Raw genomic sequence first — 22,064 nt, 5'->3', positions numbered from 1 at the left:
ACTCATGTATAATTAAGGAGACTTAATTAAGTCGAATACGTTTTCTGCCAGGATAATTTAAAAAAAACAAAATCCCCACGAAGGATTCCAGTTAGACTTTCAAAATAGAGACGAGAGGGTAGATGTACAACAAGAATTTCACCATCTTCAATTCTGACGCCAACTTTCAAGAGTAGCTTCTGTCTTGTGGTCTACATGTGTCTTACAAACACTGCATCATGTGTGGCTGCAACTTGCAACTCTGAGGAAGGGGAGGGTCATTAGCTGCATTGATACCTGGAGACATAATGGCACTGAGACAGCATGCGATATTCAGTTAGACACTCCAAGAACAATAGATGATAGAAGAAATGCTTCGAGGGAAGACAGAGATAGGTAGATAGATACAGGGATGAATAGATAGATATACAGATGGATGGATGGATAGATAGATAGATGAGATGGATGGATAGGTAGGTGATAGATAATAGATGAAGAGATACATGGATAGATAGATATTAGATGGGACAGATGATAGATAGATAGATAGATAGATAGATAGATAGATAGATATTAGATGGATTTATAGATGGATGGATAGGGGATAGATAATAGATGGATAGTTACATGCATAGATAGATACACAAGTAGATACATAGATAGATACATACATTGGATGGATGCATGATAGATAGATAGATAGATAGATAGAGACAGATACAGAGATAATAGATAGATATAGATGATTGATGGATGGATGATTGATAGATGATAGAGAGATAGATAGATACAGAGATACAGAGATACAGAGATAATAGATATAGATGATGGAAGGATGGATAGATACATAGATAGATACATACATTGGATGGATGCATGATAGATAGATAGATAGATAGATAGATAGATAGATAGATAGAGACAGATACAGAGATAATAGATAGATATAGATGATGGATGGATGGATGATTAATAGATGATAGATAGATAGATAGATAGATATAGATGTTAGATATGATGGATAGATGGATGGATGGATGGATGGATGGATGGGTGGATGGATAGATTATTGATAGATGATAGATACATAGACACATAGATACATGGATATAGATATGATGATGGATGGATGGATGAATGGATGGATGGATGAATGGAGATAGATAGATAGATATGATGGAAGTATAGATGGATAGATGTATGGATGGGAGGATATATGGATGGATGGATGTTGAGATGGATAGATAGATAGATAGATAATAGATGGATGGATGAATACATAGATAATGATTGATGGATAGATACATGATAGATGGATGGATAGATAGAGATTACATAGAAAATAGATAGATAATGGATGGATGGATATATAGATGATTGATGGACAGATAGATAGATGGATGGATAGATAGGTACAATTGCTTCTATCACAAGATATTTTTCTCATTTGATTGTACCATGTTTTACAGTCTTATTGTGTCTGTGAAAACGGGGTATGGGAGCCAGACAAGCAGTGATGTTCGCGCGAGCATTACCGTGGCGAGACAGGCACATCATCGCTGGGAAGGGATCTTCAGCCAGGGCTCCTTAATTTCTGGAGACAGAACCAAGGAGCCAGCGTTGCAAGGAGGTCATACTTCAAAGACATTCCAGCCCTGGGATCCTGCACGCCGTCCCCTCCCCCCCTCCCCCGCAGGGCCCTCTCTGCCCAGAGACCTTCTCCCTGGGCAGCGTCTCGCTTGTAACCGACGCCTGGGCTGTTGGGGAAGAGAACACAATACAACTCACTCCAGTTCCCTGAAGCATCAATGCAAATACAACAGAGGAAGCCCGAGGGTCCGGAGGGCAGGGGGTACAGTCCCCTTCAGAAGGGATCCTGGTAGGAATTGGGGAACACTCCGTACCCACACAGTGACACGTCACCTCACAGCCCCAAATGACTCCAGACCAAAGACACGCAAGGATCCCGTTCCGGGGCGTGCACTGGAAAAAGTAGCCAAGGGGAGAAACGGGGAGAGGCTGGAAGTCTGGGTTGACAGCTTCAGTGTGCGACCTGCCCAGCAGGACTGTGACAGGGCAGCGGAAGGTCAGTACGCGCCAGGAAGCCTTCTGCAAAGTGCTGGACCACTGGGGGGTCCTCAGCAAGAGCCATCTTGGTCCCAGGCCACACTCAGCAACGTCTGCAGGCATTTGGGGGCGGTCACAACCTGGGCAGCGGGAGGTGTTACGGGCCTCTGGTCTTGTCCCTCAACGGGGAGCAGGGAGCGAGGTGGGGTGCACCACAGGTCACGTGGAAATTCCAAGATGTGTCTCCGCTTAGTCGGGTTAAAAAAAAGTAAGCTAAAGCAAACAGTCCACAAAACACAAGGAGTCCCGCTGCCCTCCTCCATCACCCGCATCCCCGGGGCGGAACCTTGTTCCTGTCCTTTGTTAAGTTCACAAAGAGTGTTGGACGCCTGGAGCCTTCTGCCAGGCGGGAGCCCCCAGTGGAAAGTCTGCAAGGCTCAGGCCCCCTGGCGGGGTTGGGGGGGGAGGCTGGCGACCACACACGAGGGGCTTTGAGGGGGGACGTGTTGACCGGACGGCACACCTGGGAATGCGCAGCAAGGTCTGATTCAGGAAAGCCTCGGAAAGGAAGTCTTTGGTGTGACGGCTGTGCCTCCGGCAGAAGGAAGGCGGCTCCCCGGTGAGTAGAAAAGAACAGACACAAACAACAACAATGGCCTCAAACCCCAGAGCAGCTCCCCAACGCGGGCATCCGCCTCGGCGGCTGCGAAGTTCCTGGCCTGTGATGCTGCTGGCCCGGAAGGCACACCTATTTTCTGTTCCCCCTTTTCCTTGCGGAGGCAGACGCGGGCCGCAGGGGAAGGGGCGCGGGCTGCGAGCAGCTGGGGAGAGGCATTTTCGAGGCAACCGGTTGGCCGCTTTGGAGGGAGACCCAGCACAGAGCCCTGAGCTGGGGACAGAGGTCAGGAGGTTGCGACCCGCTGGGGAATAAGTGAGTCACCTCCCCCCGCGGGAGCCTTGTGCGCGGCCCCCCGGGCGCCTTGCGTGTTCTAATGAGTAACAGAAGGTCTCCTGTACCAACAGGCCGCTGGCCACGGCCCCGGCCACTCTCTGCACAACCGAACTTGCTTCTCCTCCACCTCCTTGCTGTGGCTTTGAACGGGCTGAGTCGCTGTGCACATGCGTGCGGCCGGCCGGCCGGCCGAGGAGGCCTGGGCACTGGTGGCCGCCTCAGGACAGTCCCGCAGGACCAGCCGTGCCCCCTGCTGCACCGCCAGCCGATCGCTGAGGTCCAGGCGGCCCGGCCCCGACGGAGCACAGCCATCCAGGTAACTGGGAAGCCCACAGAAGCGAGAAAGTATCACTGACTGGTCCCCCCCACCCCATCTCTCTCTCTCTCTCTCTCTCTCTCTCTCTCTCTCAGACACACACACACACACACACACACACACACACACCCCTGGGGTGGTTGCAAAAAGGAACCAGATTGCAAGGAACCAGAAAGATCATGCAGAGACGGGGAAGCATGGAGACGGGGTTGTGAACGGGTCTCAGAGCCTGTGGACTCGACGTGGCTGGGATCCCGGAGACCGGAAAGCGAGCTGGTTTTGGGAGCAGGTCCAGGCAGAGCCGGGAAGGCAGGCTTGCTCTCTGGGGTCTGGAGGACAGCCGGGAAGCTGCGTGCAATTTCTTCCCACCCGGGGAAGACACTGCATTGAAGGGCTTTTCTTTCTCTGTGTCCTTATCTTTAAAAAAAAAAAAAAAATTGAGAGGGGCGCTTAAGTGGCTCAGTTGGTTGAGCATCCGACTTTGGCTCAGGTCATGATCTCACCATCTCTGAGTTCGAGCGCCGCTTCGGGCTCTGTCATGACAGCTCGGAGCCTGGAGCCTGCTTCCGATCCTGTGTCTCCCTCTCGGCCCCTCCCCCACTCACACTCTGTGTCTTTCTCTCTTTCAAAAACAAATAAACATTAAAAACAAACGGAACAAATGAAAAGACCGGGCATCTATGATTCGTGGGGCGAACAAAGCTGACCAGATCTGTAAACGTTGTTTCAGGGGAAGCCAGTGACACCCAGTCACGTTCCAACGGCAGAGTGGGGGTAGCGGCAACGTGGGCAGAAAAGCCCCCAATATTTATCGTCCTGCCCATGACAGACGCACGTTCCACATTCTTAACACAGCGTTCAGCTTCCTTAAAGCCTTTCTGACAGAGAAGACCATTCTTACGAGTTCTCGGTAGCTGTTTTAAGGTTTTATTGACACGATCCGAGCGCATCAAAGTTTCCCGTTCGATAGGTAGGTACTATCTTTCGTGTTGAACATCGTTATTACATACGTCCTTGTTTCTTACAGGAAATACGAGCGAAAAGAGAACATGTTACGTCTGGAGCACGCTTGGTAAGGTAGAAACAGTGCAATCTCCAGTCTTCTGTTTGCGCCTCTACCTTTCTTTACGCCCCCTCGCTCAGGACGCACTGATGGAGCGCTCTGGCACACCTAGTAATTGCTGATGCATCTGGGGCGCTGGCCGTGGGGCTCAGGGTTTATATCGCTGTCCCACACTCTGCAGTCTGGGAGCCACTCGAAGGAATTCTATTCCACTTTTCCCAAACCGCGTCGTCTGGTTTTCCGGGGTGCCCACACCGCAAATCTTCTTTGGAGACTCAGATCCCATGTTGATTTCATGGCCCGGGGGATTGGCACACTCCTGTCCCTCTGTATATGCACCCGCCCACAGAGACTTCCAGAAACAGGAGGACCCCCACGGAGGCCACGGTTATGGTAGCGATAGTGGTAGGAAAGGCACCACCACCCCCTCCCCACCCCGTGCCAGCCTTTGGTAGTTTCACAGTCATGCTAGAATACACGGCGACTTTTCATAGACTCAGAAGCACCAGATGGCATTGGTGAGCTTTTGCCCTGACTTGGGCCCTGACTCAGTGGCCCAGTTCCCACCAACGGGCCACAGAGACCCAAGTTCAACGCAGTTTACTTGTTTAAAGAAAAACGAGGAAGAGGCAAAGGCAGAGAGTTGTAGCTGTTCTGGGGACCTGATCCAAGCCACAAAAAAGGACTTTCCTCAGTCACGGTATGAGTCCTAATAACAGACCCCAGGGCTTCCAAAGACAAAGTGTTTACACTTCAGATAAAATCATCAAGGGCCACCTGGGTGGCTCAGTCAGTTGAGCGTCCAACTCTCGATCTCAGCTCAGGTCTGGATCTCACCGTTCGTGAGTTCAAGCCCCACCTAAGGCTGTGAGCGGACAGTGCGGAACCTGCTTGGGATTCCGTCTCTCCCTCTCTCTCTCTTCCTCTGCATCATGCTCTCTCTATCAAAATAAATATACAAATTAAAAAAAAATTAAAAAACCATCCCTCTCTCTCTCTTCCTCTCCATCATGCTCTCTCTATCAAAATAAATATACAAATTAAAAAAAATAAAAAATAAAAAACCATCCCTCTCTCTTCCTCTCCATAATGCTCTATCAAAATAAATACATAAATTAAAAAAAAATAAAAAAACCATCCAGAAGGTGAATTGTTTCCAACTTTAAAACAAAAATCAAATACCTGAGAAATGTAGTCAAACCCTTCCACAACACGATGCAATATCCAAGTCCCCTAGTGACGCCCCTACAAACGTCACTATTTAACTGGAAAGCAGCGTTAAGCTTTCGTTGGCGCCTTGCCTTGCAGGACCTGGCTAGCTGTGACGGTCGGCGCACTTCTGGGTGTGACGCCCTCCGCCAGCAGGGATCTGTCTGGTTCTCGTCCAAACATCCTTCTTCTGATGGCAGACGATTTCGGCATTGGCGACATTGGCTGCTACGGCAACGACACCATCAGGCAAGGATCTGAGAACGGGTCCTCTGGCGTCTCGATGAAAACCCCACTAACAAGGGGTCAGACCTTTGACGTGCAGTCCAGACCTTGACCGGATTCCGCACACGTCCGTGCCACGCCCCCTCGCCCCTCGTTCTGCCCTCAGCAGCGCTAACCCCAGCTCAGATGCCTCCTACGTGTGACTCCTCATTTCGCTTTGAAACGTGGTTTCTATCAGCACAGTCCAAAGATTCATTGGTGTTGCGTCTAAGTCAAACACCAGGGCTTCCTCACCGTCCACTTCCGTCCATCAAGTCAAGCCTACCCAACCACGCATGACTTTTCCCGTGCTCCCCACTGGAAAGCCCTGCTTCGGTCACGCAAATCCATGCCCCCGTCACCCCAACATACCTCACCACACTCACCTGTCATTGCTAGCCCGTCTCGCGTAGAATGACCTCACTCCATCACCTGGGTCACATTCTAACTGCCCTTGGGCGCTGAACTCAGCCAACACCAGGAAGTGCCATCTGAATCCCACCCTTGAGTCCCAACGACAGCGTGCGGCTGCCATGAGGTCAAGTTTTCAGGTCCTCTCATGGTTCACGTGACGTCCCAAGTTCTGGCCACTGCCTTTTGGCCACTCCCAAGAACACCTTGCTGTGCTAGATGGTGATGGGCTGATTTTTCTATGAAATATGTAGCAGTTCTTGTAGACAAAAAACCCGTGTGTGTCTTTGTTCAGCAACAAAACTGTTCGTGTTTCTTCTGCAGGACTCCAAATATTGACCGCCTCGCACGAGACGGTGTGATGCTCACCCAGCACCTCGCGGCCGCGTCAGTGTGTACCCCAAGCAGGGCAGCTTTCTTAACGGGCAGATACCCTCTCCGATCAGGTCTGTTCTCCCTCCTGTCTCACCATGGCTCTGGAGAAGAGCGTGTTCCCTGTAACTCCTCTAACGCAGGTATTAAAGCATGGGTCCACTGGTATCGTGGGGAGAGAATAATCTGATATCGCCATAGTTTTACCATCAGATATAGAGCCCCACCGATAATGACGTGACTCAGATGGGGCGTTTCAGGAGGGAATAGACAAAAAGTTGGAAGTCTGTGTGATGTTCTTGGACCCTAAGGACGAAGAAGGTCCATATCAAGGGTTTTCCCCTTTGGTGAAAGCCAGTTGATTGTACACGTCAACCGTATCTTGAAAGGCCTTCGCAGCACCATCTGAAGTAACGGGCTGCTGTTTGAATAACTGGACACTGGCCTGGCCATGTGACATATCAAATGAACTGTCACACACCCTCCTGTGTATGGGTCTCTGGCACCCTCTCATGTCCCAGGGAAGAAGGAATCCTGGCCAACTTAAGCTGAAACACCCCACCTGTCTTTGTTATGGCCGAGAACTACGTCTGTTCGTTCCCCTAGTCTCCTGCGGAGTCAGATGCATTCTCAAAGGTTTGGAAAACCTCCGAAAGAATTCTCCAGGTCCCCAAAAGATGATCAGTGGGAATTACGTTCACTCTTTGAACCAGGTGGATCTTCCCTAGTAAGACTGAGCTGCATTGGTGAAAATGGTCTAGGGGGCATAGAGCACCTTCTAAGTCAGTGGTTTTCAACTGTATACTTCAGAACTTCAGAAAAATGTTTAACCTACCTTTTGGAACACTCGCGTCCATGCCTTGGGTATGTCAGGGCTGGGAGGAATTATAGCCATGGCTCCCTACCTTGCTGGCACATTTGAATCATCTAGGGTGTCTTGCAACCCACCCCAAATTCCACCCCCAACCAACCGAAATCAAACTCTGGATCGATGACCAGGTTTCAGAATGGTTTGAAGCTTCTCAGATGATTCCAAAGTGCAGACAAGTTTGAGAACCCCTGGGTTATATCAAGAGTTTGGTGAAATTATAAAACCAATTTTAATTCCCCTTCCTGTGTCCTTTCATCCTCTTTGTGTATATAACCTTCACACAGCAGCACAGTTAAGTGTTTTTGCTAATTGTTCAATTAATTTTTCACTGCCTGTTTTACATGAAAAATTAACCATAATGGCAAATGTCGATGTGTGATGGTAACATTTCTCTGAAAATGATTCCTCAAAGGTATGGTTTCCAGTAACGGTTATCGTGTTCTTCAGTGGACGGGAGTATCTGGAGGGCTCCCGACCAACGAGACAACGTTTGCAAAAATATTAAAGGACAGAGGCTATGCCACTGGGCTAATAGGTATGTGCAGTTTTTAAAGTATTAATCACATTACTTTTGTATGAAGAGGATATTCAACCATAAAGCTTGCAGATTACGTGGTCATGACACACTGGGATCGTCCACCGGACAGAAAGCTCCCTCCGTGCATGCAGGAACGACCTTAATACCTGCAGGTTGCTTCGTGCAAAGTACATGCTCAAGAAATGTCCGCTTAATGAAACATCTAGCATGTCATACTATTTGCTGATGCACTGTCACAAAAAAATTAGAAAATTCTTTTCTAATGTCACCAAATTACCAACAATTTCCGTAACGTCGTTCCCCCTAAATTCCGCTTAGAAATGTGCCTCTTAGTACATTCCCTCTCTGCTTCCATAAATAGCATGCTTACTTTTCTGTATGTCAACAAACCATGTCATGTGTAAGTACAATCAGGGACAGTAGTTTCTTGAGAGGGGACCAAGCTGTCACTATCGTTATCATCTTATACTGATAATTTTTATTAACAGTGCCATTTATTGACCAAAAAAAAGCAAGACCACCTGATACACTGACCATCAAATCTGACAGGCTCTTTGTTGTTTTCGGGACAGAAGTCTACCCACGTGGAACATTCCTTGGAAAATTGCATGAGGTTTTCTGGATGGGAGACACCATTTGGGGTGTCGGGAAGATACACAGGCCTCTTTGTCAATACCCTAGTAGTGACAGTAGAGAAGCTAAACACCTGTCATTGGTTGAACTTGACAGTTGTGTTCTGTAGAACCTAATGTCCACCATGATCCTGACCATCATTTCAGTGCTTTAACAAAGAGAGGGACAATCCCAAAGTCAAGAAATCTTTTCCCCGCTGACTACAGCAGATTGCATTTTCTTTTTTTTTTTTTAATTTTTTTAACGTTTATTTATTTTTGAGACAGAGAGAGGCAGAGCATGAACGGGGGAGGGTCAGAGAGAGGGAGACACAGAATCCGAAACAGGCTCCAGGCTCTGAGCTGTCAGCACAGAGCCCGACGCGGGGCTCGAACTCACAGACCGCGAGATCGTGACCTGAGCCGAAGTCGGCTGCTTAACCGACTGAGCCACCCGGGCGCCCCCAGATTGCATTTTCTATAATTTTTTTTTTCAACGTTTATTTATTTTTGGGACAGAGAGAGACAGGGCATGAACGGGGGAGGGGCAGAGAGAGAGGGAGACACAGAATCGGAAACAGGCTCCAGGCTCTGAGCCATCAGCCCAGAGCCTGACGCGGGGCTCGAACTCACGGACCGCGAGATCGTGACCTGGCTGAAGTCGGACGCTTAACCGACTGCGCCACCCAGGCGCCCCCAGATTGCATTTTCTAGAGCAATCTGAGCATCCTGTGCCTTCCTTATTGACCTACCAGAGACCTTTGCAAATTCAGGCACAGTAGATTGAATAATGCTCACCAGAGATATGTCCTACATGCTGGAGGCTGAAAATATTACTTTCAACGTTTTTTTTTTTTTTTTTTTTTTTTTTTGGGACAGAGAGAGACAGAGCATGAACGGGGGAGGGGCAGAGAGAGAGGGAGACACAGAATCGGAAACAGGCTCCAGGCTCTGAGCCATCAGCCCAGAGCCTGACGCGGGGCTCGAACTCCTGGACCGCGAGATCGTGACCTGGCTGAAGTCGGACGCTTAACCGACTGCGCCACCCAGGCGCCCGAAAATATTACTTTCTATGGAAAAAGGGTCTTTGTAGATGTGATTAAGTTGAGGATCTTGATATCACCTCACACCTGTCAGAACGGGTGACATTAACAACTCAGGTGACAACAGGTGTTGGCGAGGATGCGGAGAGAGAGGATCTCTTTTGCATTGTTGGTGGGAAAGCAGCTGGTGCAGCCACTCTGAAAAACGGCATGGAGGTTCCTCAAAAAACTAAAAATAGAACCACCTTATGACCCAGCAATTGCACCACTAGGCATTTATCCAAGGGATACAGGTGTGCTGTTTCGAAGGGGCACAGGCATCCCCATGTTTATAGCAGCGCTATCAACAATAGCCAAAGTATGGAAAGAGCCCAAATGGCCATCGATGGATGAATGGAGAAAGATAGTGTAGTATATTTATACAATAGAGTATTACTCAGCAATCAGAAAGAATGAAATCTTGCCATTTGCAACTACCTGGATGGAACTAAAGGGTATTACGCTAAGTGAAATTAGTCAGTCAGAGAAAGAGAAATATCATATGACTTCACTCATATGAGGACTTTAAGAGACAAAATAGACGAACATAAGGGAAGGGAAACAAAAATAATATGAAAACAGGGAGGGGGACAAAACAGAAGAGACTCTTAAATACGGAGAACAAACAGAGGGTTACTGGAGGGGGTGTAGGAGGGGGGATGGGCTAAATGGGGAAGGGGCACTAAGAAATCTACTCCTGAAATCACTGTTGTGCCACATGCTAACTAACTTGGATGCAAATTTAAAAAAATAAATTAAATAAACATCACAGTTATGTTCACAAATGAAAAAATAAAATAAAATAAAATAAAATAAAATAAAATAAAATAAAATAAGGATCTTGAGAAGACAAGATTGTTCTGGATGACCCACGTGGGTCTTATGTGCAAGGACAAGGGTCCTTTAGAGAGAGATGTAGAGAGATATATGACACAGAAGGGGAGAAGGCAGTATGGCCAGAGGCAGAGATGGGAGGGATATGACCACAAGTCAAGGAACACTTGGAGCCCCCAGAAGACATAAGAGGCAGGAAAGATGCTCCTGTGGAGCCTACAGGTGGAGCACAACCCTTCACCCCTTGATTTGGGGCTTCTGGCCTCAGAACTACAACGGCACAAATTCCCGTTGTTTTAAGCAACCATGTTTATGGTAATTAGTCACAGCAGCCTAGGGAACAATATGGCCCATAACGCTGCCACACGAGATCCGGGTCCAGGTTGTGCTTTAAATCACAGTGAGCACTACTCACACCCATCTGGCTGTCCTGCCCTTTTTCCGCTCTCAGCAGAGCACCCGGAATGTGGCGAGCACACGATACCCACTAACCAATGACCCAACTATTTTGCCTTTCAGGAAAATGGCACCTGGGTCTCAACTGTGAATCTCCCAACGATCACTGCCACCACCCTCTCAACCACGGATTCGACCATTTCTACGGAATGCCGTTTTCCATGATGGGGGACTGCATCTGCTGGGAATTGTCAGAGAAGCGTGCAGGTATGGAGCGGAAACTCAACGTCTGCTTCCAAATCATGGCCGTGGCTGCCCTCACGCTCACCGCTGGGAAACTCACCCACCTGACGTCAGGCTCATGGACTCCGGTCATCTGGTCAACCATGGCTGCCATCTTACTCTTTACGACCAGGTATTTCCTGGGAGACCTGATTGTTCACGCAGACTGCTTTCTGATGAGAAATCACACCATCACTGAGCAACCCATGCGCTTTCCAAGGACGACGTCTCTTATTCTCAAAGAGGTCTCGTCCTTCATCCAAAGGTGAGCATCCAAGGAAGGGTTAGCTTCATCCTAGGGCTCTGGTCCGTGGTGAAAATGCATTTTGAAAAGTCTTTTTCTATAATGAGGATAAGACCAGTGAAATCACCGTAGCCCAGAAAGACGTTTTTGGTAAACTGTGTCATAGATGATGTCCAGTTGAGCCCCACTTGAGTCAGTCCCATTGCGTAAGCACCCGCTGATCACCACCGGCCGTATTGAACTAACAAAACAAACTGAAACACCCGTAGATTTGCAATCAATTCTAAATATTTTTAAAGCTCTATCATCAGAACTACATTGTCCTCTTGGTAACTTTAGGCTAAATGTGAGTTTGAGTAACAAGGAACTTACTGTGTCAGAGCCCAGAGGGACTTGATGAAAAGCTACGCCAAACAGAGGTAGTTTCTATGCTCCCCAAGGGTGTTCCAGTAAAGTGGGAGCAAGGGAGCCCCTGGTGAACCCCAGTTCACTTGGTGGTGATGAGGTTGTGATCATGTTCCAGAACATTCTTTTCATGAGTCTGAAATGATGTTGACAGTTACAGTTGACCTTGAACAACGTGGGGGTTTTGAGACGCCCACACCATGTGCTGAGGAAAATCACGAATAACTTGGACTCTCCCAAAACGTAACTGTTAATAGCCTATCGTTGACTGGAAGTTTTACTGATCACATGAAGAGTCGATCAACACATTGTTTGTGTGCTATATGTATTCTATGCTGTGCTCTTACAATAAAGTGAGCTAGGGAAGCCCAGGTGGCTCCGTCCGTAGAGCATGGGACTCTTGATCATGGGGTTGTGAATTCGAGCCCCATGTTGTGTATAGAGATTACTTAACAATAAAACTTAAAAAAAAAAAAGAAAGCCAAATATGCAATATCACTTTATCCTATACACTAAGGATTGAGGTGGGAACCTACACCGACATAATTGAATGAAATAAATAACTGAATTAAGTAAACTCCAGCCACCTGGAATTGTCTTACCTTCAGATCCGGAGGCACATACACCTATAAACTGCTAAAAACCAGGGAAAAAATACGTGTCGTATCTGTGCCATTTTTTAAGTTTCTTCATTTTATTTTTGAGAGAGAGAGAACCGGCAAGGGAGGGGCAGAGAGAAAGCAGGAGAGAGCATCCAAAGTGGGCTCTGAGCTGTCAGCACAGAGCCCGATGTGGGACTCGAAGTCAGAAACCGTGAGATCATGACCTGAGCCAAAGTCAGACGCTCAACCAACTGAGCCACCCAGGCGCCCCTCAACAGACTTTAGAAGGGTGACGCCATCACATTAAACACTAGCAGGTAGACTTCTTTAAGGACATGACGATCTAGATCCCTATTTTGCATCTTCTAGGGCCTCGGTCTCTGCTTTACGTAAAAGTAAACCCAGTCGTGTTATTTATTCTCAGAAACAAGCAAACACCTTTCCTCCTCTTTGTGTCCTTTCTACACGTGCACACCCCTCTGATCACCACCGAGAAGTTCCGCGGGAAGAGTGTCCACGGGCTGTACGGGGATAACACGGAAGAGATGGACTGGATGCTGGGTAAGTAAGTGCCTTTTCCCCGTGCGGGCAGGATGGTTGCTTCTCTGGAAACAGCAGCAGGAAAGGAGATTAGTGCAGACTACAGATGGAAGAGGCAGTGTGAACAGTGCGATCTCATTGCACAGGAAGGCTGCGAGCGATTGTAGCCTTTTCGTCTCTCTGATGGCTTTGTTTCTTCTCATCACACTGTCTTAGGTGGGTTGATGTTGGATTTTCCCCCAGGAGAACAGAGCTTAAAATCCCCATGGGGTAGGATTGTCTTGCCCTGTTCTCCCAGTGCATCCCCTGCGTTTGGAATGATGCCCGGAATGACAGAAAGGGCACATTTGTCCCATGAGTACATGGATACAGACACACACACACTTCCCTGCTCCTCACAGGAGGATTCGGGTCCCCTCGGGCTGACGTGCCGGTGGACGGAGAGGGCCAAGAGATGCAGAATGATGGGAATCAGATTTTAGGAGAAAACATACTGTAAGAAATTCGCCGAAAACATCACTTTGGAGGAAAATGTATGACTTGAATGAACTGCTGGAGAAAATAGTGGCGGTTGTGAGACCTGTAGGCAAAGACTGATGTCACATCGCGTCCCCCCGTGGGACTTTGTGATGCCATTTTCTTCAGGGCGAACTCATTCACCATTACCACTATGGTCCTTGTGTGGAAAAGATGAAAAATGACTGGAAAATCCAGAGTCGGATGGCCAACCAACTGAGCCACCCAGGCACCCTAGATATTGAGTGTTGAAAATGGAATTCACCATGTCACGGTTGGGGGAAAATCTGCTAAATGAATGCATGTGCAGGTGTATGTACTCGAACACTTACTGAGTGATAGAATCTGAAATTCTACAGTACAGAGCTAAGAACCCCCTAAGTCCATCAAGATAAGGAACCCAAGATACATTTAAGGAATCTTTTCTATAGCCTTAGTGCCTCTGTGTTCCAATTTCAAACACAACCAAACCACAGTATGATCATTAAAAAAAATTTTTTTAAACATTTATTTATTTTTGAGACAGAGAGAGACAGAGCATGAACGGGGGGAGGGCCAGAGAAATAGAGGGAGACACAGAATCCGAAGCAGGCTCCAGGCTCCAAGCTGTCAGCACAGAGCCGGACGTAGGGCTCGAACCCATGAACCGTGAGAACATGACCTGAGCTGAAGTTGGATGCTTAAGCGACTGAGCCACCCAGGTGTCCCCTGTTTTTCGTTTTTTGTTTTTGTTTAATGGAAGCATGGTTGACTCCATAATCTTCTTTTGCCTCCTTTTTAAATTTTTGCTATTTTTTTTCCTATGCAATATATTCCGTGTAGCTTGCCTGAGCATGTTGGAAACAGAATGGGGTGCATCCGAGGGTGTATATGAACCTTGGGTCGGTGATGCTCAGAATAGCACGACTACACTGGCCTTCGCTCCCATTCATGTGCTAACACTAAAGGCTTATTCTCATGGAGAGCTCCAAAATACTCCAGCATGCACGGAAGACTTTGGTTTAAGACGGCCTTCCCTTTTGACTGGCTCACATGCCGTCTATTCTTTGCAGGGAAGATCCTTGATACTTTGGACACGGAAGGCTTGGCCAACAGCACCCTGGTTTATTTTACGTCGGATCATGGGGGATCTTTAGAGTCTCGACTCCGAAACAACCAGTATGGCGGCTCGAATGGAATCTATAAAGGTAGGGAGAGTCCCAGATCCTTGTGTCTGGTCTTTATCTCCACCCTACAGTTCCCCACCCTTCCCTTGGAATGGGGCCATGCATGTCAAGAGAGTCACCAGAGACTCTGCTTTTCTATTCAGGGTAGAAAGTATAATTTGTCATACTGAAACTTGATTTTTTTTTCTTTTGCACAACGCTGTGGTTTCGGTAGAATCACGGAATTATGAAAACATCACCACCGCTCAATCGCAAAACATGGTCAATTCCTCAGAAAGAAACTCAGCACCCATGTGCAGTCATTCCCGGGTCCGCCCTGTGCCCAGCCCCTGGCAACCACCAACTCTTTCTCTGTTTCCCTCTTCTAACCAGTTCATGTAAATGAATCGTGCAGTACGTGGTCCTTGACAACGGGCTTCTTTCAGCCAGCACGATGTCTCTCCCAGGTCCACCCACATCCTGGCACGTGTCAGTGCCGTGCTCCTTTTTATGGCTAAGCTTCCACTGTGTGGAGGGGCCACAGTTTGATTACCCGTTGATTGAGTGAGGGACTCAGGAATTAGGCAATGCATCCAAGGAGGGTGGGTACCCGTGGTGGCCACATCATACGCAAACTAGAATGCTACCAACCACAGACATATCATTATCAGATGTACCCCAAGGATTGTAAAACACACTACCAAAAAAATACGGCCCGATCACATTCTTTTCTGTTCGTGTTTACACACAGGTGGCAAAGGGATGGGGGGCTGGGAAGGCGGGATCCGCGTCCCGGGGATCTTCCGGTGGCCTGGGGTGCTGCCGGTCGGCCGAGTGATCCACGAGCCCACCAGCCTGATGGATGTTTTCCCCACCGTGGTCCAGCTGGGGGGCGGTGAGGTGCCCCAGGACAGGTACATAACAGCCCAAGGAAACTCAAGCAGCTCAGTTTTGCATGCGGACAATCGTGTATGTGAAATGTCATTGTCACTTCTGCATTGCGTGACGTGCCCGCGACATCAGTTTCTGGGGAAACACTCCAGGCCCCCCGTTATGAGCTATTAGGATCAGCTGTCCGCTTCATTTGATACACAGAATGTTTATTTCCCTTCTACCGATTCATAAGTGGAGCCATGTTATTATGGTGGCCATTGAAAAAATCTAACAATTCATCGTGGGAAATTACTTTTCATGTAGTGTGGTAGAGATTTTGTACAGATTCCGATTTTTTTGTTTTAAAAATTATAGAGACTTTTTGGGGAAATAGAAAATAATATTATTTCATAATCTAATTAATTATGTATATAATCATATAATCATGATGTAAAAATATAATATATGATTCTCATACAATTATAAATTGATATATATCATGTCGATCTATCTATATGTAGATCTATCGAGATATGTAGATTTAGATATATGATTTAGATACGTTTTCCATATTTCCATATATATTTAGACATCTTTCTGAACAGACAAAAAATTGAATGCCTTCATGGTATTTTCTTTCAACCATCCCCTTATAATTTTTAGCCTCGCTTTAAAAAAAATACTGTCTTATCATGTTACTGTCTGTCATGATTACCTCCTTATTAAGAATCCCCTAGAAGGTGAATTCCTGAGTCAAAGCGTATGGCTGTTTACAGATAAATCTCTTCATGTATTTTGTCAAAATTTTCCTTAGGAACCACAACCAGACATATGCGAGATGTCTACTTTAAAACATAACAGAGCTAAGATAAATATAGATTTTGTACAGGTAATTTATATAAAATTACTCATATGTGTGTATACAAATATACATATATGTGTGTATTATAATTTCCACCATTTTATCCCTGGAGAGGTTGAATATTTCATACCTTTAGTCAACATTCTTCTGTTTTTTCTTGCATTGAATATCATATCTCTGGTTGATTTTTTTTTTCTAACTGGGTGCTAATCTTTAAATTAATTTCTAATTTATCATTTGCCTTAAAAATAAAAATTTGACATGTATATTGCAAATGTGTTTCACTAGATGAAAAAAGAAATGCAGCCATATAATGCATATATTTATGTTATATATATGTGTGTATATATATGGATATATAAGGATATACACATGTATTTATGTGTATGTATATATGTGTGTGTATATATACACACAAAACCAATGTTATCTATTATATGTGTGTGTATATATGGATATATATAAGGATACACACATGTACAAAACCAATACTATATATTATATATATGTGTGTGTGTATATAAGAATATATATAAAGATATATATATATTTATATGTATATAAACACGATGAAGAACATTAATGAAACTAGAGAAAAAGATCCCCTTTCCTTGGGCATCTGTCAAAACCTATCCTCAGTATCGGTGATTTACATCTGACCCACAAGATTCTGAAAGTAATCAAGACAATTAAGAAAAATCAAGAAGGATCGCTGCACTTGTCCATAAAGTCATTTGATTACCTTCAAGTATGGGGAAAGTTAATGGCCCGATACATCCACGCAACTTTACTGCTTTAGGAGTGGTGGGCAAGTCCCAAAGAAACACAGACCTGTTTCCCACCCTGAAGCAGTGGACCCCGTCACTAGGACATCAAATGCTCAGGGCCATCCCTGCAAATCACAAGTAGTGGGTTTAAGCTGTCTCCTGCAAAGTGTGGAGAACATGAAACCGGAGTCCCTAGAAGACCTCCGTCCTGAGTGGGATGGAGTCACACCTTGGAAACTGGAGAAGACAAGGAAGGGAAGGGGGAAGAAAACCCAACAGGTTGGGCTAGGGGAGGGAACACAAAAGCAGGACGAGCAGCAGGCAAGGAAATGGTACTCAGTCTTGATGAATACACCGTAGGCTGCAATGGCTTAGAACCCAGTGCAGTATAAAACCAAAGAGACAGGTCACAGAACCTTCGGCTTATGTTTGCATTCCTAACAAGGTCGGTCTGGTAATAGCTGGATCCTTGGGGATACTTTAGCCAAAGGTGATGTTGGCAGACAAAGAATGGAGGCACCTGTCCCGGTGCTTCCCTAAACTGGCTAAGGCTCGAGCATGCCTTCCGTGCATCCTTGCCGCACCCCTGAGTCCCTGTGCTTCTCGTCTGCAGGGTGATTGATGGCCGGGACATGCTGCCCTTGCTGCTGGGGACAGCACAGCACTCGGATCACGAATTCCTGCTGCATTACTGCGAGAATTTTCTGCACGCAGTCCGCTGGCACCAACGTGACGGTGAGTTCTCTGGAACACGGAGTCACGTCTTGGCTTGTACTCCCATGGCTCTGCTTCACATGAGCCCTTATTATCCCTTTCTTGACCGTATTTTCCCGTCACAGCTGCCGGATGCAAGCGGTCAGTCACCTTATCACCATAGTACCATTGTTTAGGGGATTTCATGTGGCCTTCCAGAACACAAGTGTTCTAGTCTGCCTCTCATCTTTGAAACCTGTGCTCTTAACCTACATTGGTCTCCACCTGTCCCAACCACCTTATCTCAACAACATGATTTCATCCTTGTAATAATCACTAGTTTATGATATAAGCAACAACATGCATACCAAATAATTTTTGCATTTCAAAACTTCCTGGGCTATTTTGGCCCAACTGGCCTTTTATTTTTTTTTATTTTATTTTTTTTTAACGTTTATTTATTTTTGAGACAGGGAGAGACAGCATGAATGGGGGAGGGTCAGAGAGAGAGGGAGACACAGAATGTGAAGCAGGCTCCAGGCTCTAGCTGTCAGCACAGAGCCCGATGCGGGGCTCGAACTCACGGACCGCGAGATCATGACCTGAGCCGAAGTCGGATGCTTAACCGACTGAGCCACCCAGGCGCCCCCCAACTGGCCTTTTAAAAGAAGTCTAAAATCGTTTGCAAGGGCTTTTTTTACTGTTTATTTTGTTTATAAATATTTATTTCTGAGAGAGAGTGCAAGCGGGGAAGCGGACAGAAGATCCAAAGTGGGCTCTGCATTAACAGCAGCAAACCCGGTGTGGGGCTCGAACTCACGAACCATGAGATCATGACCTGAGCTGAAGTTGGATGCTCAACTAGCTGAGCCACTCAGGATGCGCTGCAAGATTTTTTTTTTTTTAATTTTTTTTTTCAACGTTTATTTATTTTTGACAGAGAGAGACAGAGCATGAACGGGGGAGGGGCAGAGAGAGAGGGAGACACAGAATCGGAAACAGGCTCCAGGCTCTGAGCCGTCAGCCCAGAGCCCGACGCGGGGCTCGAACTCACGGACCGCGAGATCGTGACCTGGCTGAAGTCGGACGCTTAACCGACTGCGCCACCCAGGCGCCCCAAGATTTTTTTTTAATCCGATGGGACTACGATTTGGCTCTGCATCCCATGTATAAACTGACTCTGAGAGAAGATTGGTTATCTTTACAATATCAGATTTTCCTGACTGAGTCACGTTATGCCCCCCTACTTAGTCTTTTTGTTTAAAAAATATTGATTTCATCAAGCACATTGTTCCCATCCCTACTAATTTCATTGTATTTTAATTGCCTCCATATTTCTATGCATCTGATCTCCATCATCACTTAAGTGGCATTGCTAGAGGTTTTCCATTGTTAGAAATTTTTTAATTCAGCTCTTGCATTTACTGTAGAACTGTTAGTTTTGAATTTTACACACATTTGATTTCTGCTGCCACCTTTGTCTTCTGATAGCAGAGTTTCATTCATTTGAGTTACTTTTCTTCATTTCTATTTGCCTTCTATTACTCTTCTGTGCCTTGACATTTTCTCCTCTCTTTTGGATTTGCCCTATGGATTGATTGGATTTGTGACTTTATGATTGCATAGGTTTTGTGTTTCTTTTCTTCCTCTACTGTTTGGGAAGGACTGTATCCTTCTTGTGATTTAACTGTTATCTTTCCATTCCTCAAAACCATACTCTAGAAGTCTCCAGCCATCGGAATCAAGGGTGAAGGAATTCCTCTTGGGGTCTCCCTTATTTGAGGAAGTTACCATAGATTTTGTGTGTGTGTGTGTGTGTGTGTGTGTTTAGTGTTTTAGTGTTTAGCATTTTTTGGAGAGAGAGACAGGGTGTGAGTGGAGGAGGGACAGAGAGACAAGAAGAAACATAATCTGAAATAGGCTCTAGGCTCCAAGCTGTCAGCCCAGAGCCTGACATGGGGCTCCAACTCGTGAACTGTGAGTTTGTGACCTGAGCCAAAGTTGGACGCCTAACTGACTGAGCCACCCAGGTGCCCCCTATAACATACACAATTTTAAAATATTTATTTATTTTTGAGAGAGAGAGAGAGAGTGAGCAGGAGTAGGGCAGAGAGAGAGGGGGGCAGGATCTGAAGAGGGCTCTGCAGTGACAGCAGCAAACCCAATGACGGGTTCAAATCCATGACCGTGAGATCATGAGCGCTGAAGTCAGACACTTAACTGACTAAACCACCCAGGAGCCCTTAGATTGTTTTCTTTAAACGTCCCTCCCTTTTCATCCATTATTTTCCATATTATTGTGATCTACATCCAGGCTTCAAGTTTGTTCTTTTACATTGTGGCTGCCCGTTAATGACCTCTCATCTCACAGTAACTGGGCGAATATCTCAATGTTTTTTCAAGGTCAGTAGACAGTGGGTGATTCTGGGAAGCCAGTGAGGGTGCTGTTGAAGAGGCTTGAACGTTGTCTACTGCCCCCGCCCTGGGTTACACATGGCTTCTCCAGACTGACTGTCGGGATACACGCGTGGGGGCCTCCCTCCCAGAGCAGCAGGAAGCCGGGAGGACAGGCTGTGCAGCTGGCACAACCCAACTCTGGGCAGGAGGCCAGTGCAGCGACCTCCCTGGTCCCTCCTTCTATTCTTTCAAAGTCCCTTCCTGAGGCAGAACTAGGATGGGTGCCCTCCCAGAGAGGAAGGTTGGTTGCTATAGCTTGCCCCCCCCTTTCTTCTTCCCTCCCTCCCTCCCTCCCTCCTTTCCTTTCCCTAGCTGCCCAGCGCCTTGGAGCAAGCTTCATGAGAGCAGCTAGCGCCCTTGTAAGCCTCTGAGCATCTTGCCTGGAACTACCTACCACACAAGGAACTCACTCCTTTGTAGCTTCATTGAGCTGCCCGATCTGCCCTCCATTCATTAGCCCATCGGACACTTGGGCTTCTCCCAACACCCTTCCTCCGTCTCCACCTCAACTCATCCTCCTTCTCCACGTCAACCCTCTGAGATTCGTGTCCTTCCCTCAGGAGGAAGACTGTGGAAAGTCCACTACACGACCCCAGTGTTCCACCCACATGGAGCTGGCGCCTGCTACGGGAGAGGGGTGTGCCCGTGCTTCGGGGACCAAGTGGCCCATCACGACCCACCTCTGCTCTTCGACCTGTCCAGAGACCCCTCCGAGGCGCATGCCCTCACGCCGGACACCGAGCCCGCCTTTTACCGGGTGATGGACACGATCTCACGCGCCGTGGAGGAGCATCGCCGGACGCTCAGTCCAGTCCCAGTGCAGCTGGACGCGCTGGGAAACATCTGGAAACCCTGGCTGCAGCCGTGCTGTGGCCCGTTTCCCCTCTGCTGGTGTGATCGGGAAAACGGCCAGGCATAAGCGCCTCCAGGGAGAACCAGGTCCCCCTTCCAGATCCCCGCAGGTCTTCGCTGGTGGAATTAAACCTCCCTTGGCGGGTTAAGTTATCCATTTGTGAGGGCGGACTAGTTTTGCATCTCAAAACAGGAAGTTATAAGGAACAGGCAGCCGGGTGCAGTCACCACTAGCTAGAAGGAGCCATGGGGGGGGGGGTGTTCAGACCACCCACAAGGAAGTGGGGAGGAGCAGAGCCCCCCACCCCCACCCCAGGGACTTTCACCCACAGACCTCAGTGTCACCCAGAGGAGGCCACTCTGGCCCCACCAAGAGCCCCGAGTCCCAGCGGAAGGGAGGTCCGTGCCAAACAGATTTTCAGGCAAAGAGCAGGTGCGCACCCAATATAATCAACGACCCCGGAAGCGTGGGAGTCGGGCCAGTTCAAAGGGCACAGGGGAATCATTATTCTTGGTGAGCAAACGCCCCAGTGATTTAGGGACACCCAGAATTTGGGGGCTGTGCTGAGAATTGCACGTCCTTCGGCTCCGTGTTGGAAGGTCACTGCGCGATGACCAACCTCCCTTGCTGGCTGGCTTTGCAGCGCACCTGCCCGGGACGGGACACCGGCAGGACGGGGCCTTTACTCCAGACTCAGTGCGCAACTCCCTGTCGGTGCACACACACAGTCCCCGCCTGTGACCCTCCCCTGAGCCCAGCATCTGCAAGGAACCACGGAGGACGCAGCTTAAACCACAGAAATGTATTCTTCCAAAGCTCTGCAGGCCGGAAGCCCCCCAGCAAGGCGCGGGCAGGGACGC

The 22,064-nt window shown here is 47.5% G+C and overlaps 1 protein-coding gene across 4 annotated transcripts; it reads left to right on the top strand.

Moving 5' to 3' along the window:
- The first annotated feature begins 2,763 nt into the window (after positions 1 to 2,763).
- Positions 2,764 to 21,487, top strand: ARSL (arylsulfatase L). 4 transcript variants are annotated; one of them, XM_047075858.1, is made up of 12 exons: positions 2,764 to 2,947; positions 3,070 to 3,314; positions 4,342 to 4,386; positions 5,686 to 5,835; positions 6,586 to 6,776; positions 7,917 to 8,039; positions 11,089 to 11,512; positions 12,923 to 13,059; positions 14,607 to 14,741; positions 15,451 to 15,613; positions 17,815 to 17,936; positions 20,912 to 21,486. In XM_047075858.1, exons 2-12 carry the CDS (start codon positions 3,166 to 3,168, stop codon positions 21,268 to 21,270), a joined length of 1,998 nt encoding a protein of 665 aa, XP_046931814.1. In that variant the 5' UTR covers positions 2,764 to 2,947; positions 3,070 to 3,165; the 3' UTR covers positions 21,271 to 21,486. The 4 variants fall into 4 exon arrangements, with proteins under 4 accessions (XP_046931814.1, XP_046931813.1, XP_046931815.1 ...); XM_047075857.1 differs by having other exon boundaries at positions 2,764 to 2,977; XM_047075859.1 differs by having other exon boundaries at positions 2,765 to 2,977; positions 6,586 to 6,707.
- Positions 21,488 to 22,064: the final 577 nt, after the last annotated feature.

Source organism: Lynx rufus, unplaced genomic scaffold, assembly GCF_022079265.1.
Source record: "Lynx rufus isolate CCGP_SWC_20201006 ecotype Redwood Valley unplaced genomic scaffold, mLynRuf1.p SCAF_14, whole genome shotgun sequence".
In the NCBI taxonomy this organism is placed as follows: Eukaryota; Metazoa; Chordata; class Mammalia; order Carnivora; family Felidae; genus Lynx; species Lynx rufus.
This window is presented reverse-complemented; position numbering and strand designations above follow the sequence as displayed.

Coding starts and splice junctions, on each gene's coding strand:
- ARSL (XM_047075860.1), top strand. CDS start 3,039: ATGAGTAACAGAAGGTCTCCTGTACCAACAGGCCGCTGGCCACGGCCC. Junction 3,315..4,341: donor GACGGAGCACAGCCATCCAG/GTAACTGGGAAG, acceptor TGTTTCTTACAG/GAAATACGAGCGAAAAGAGA. Junction 5,836..6,585: donor TACGGCAACGACACCATCAG/GCAAGGATCTGA, acceptor TTTCTTCTGCAG/GACTCCAAATATTGACCGCC.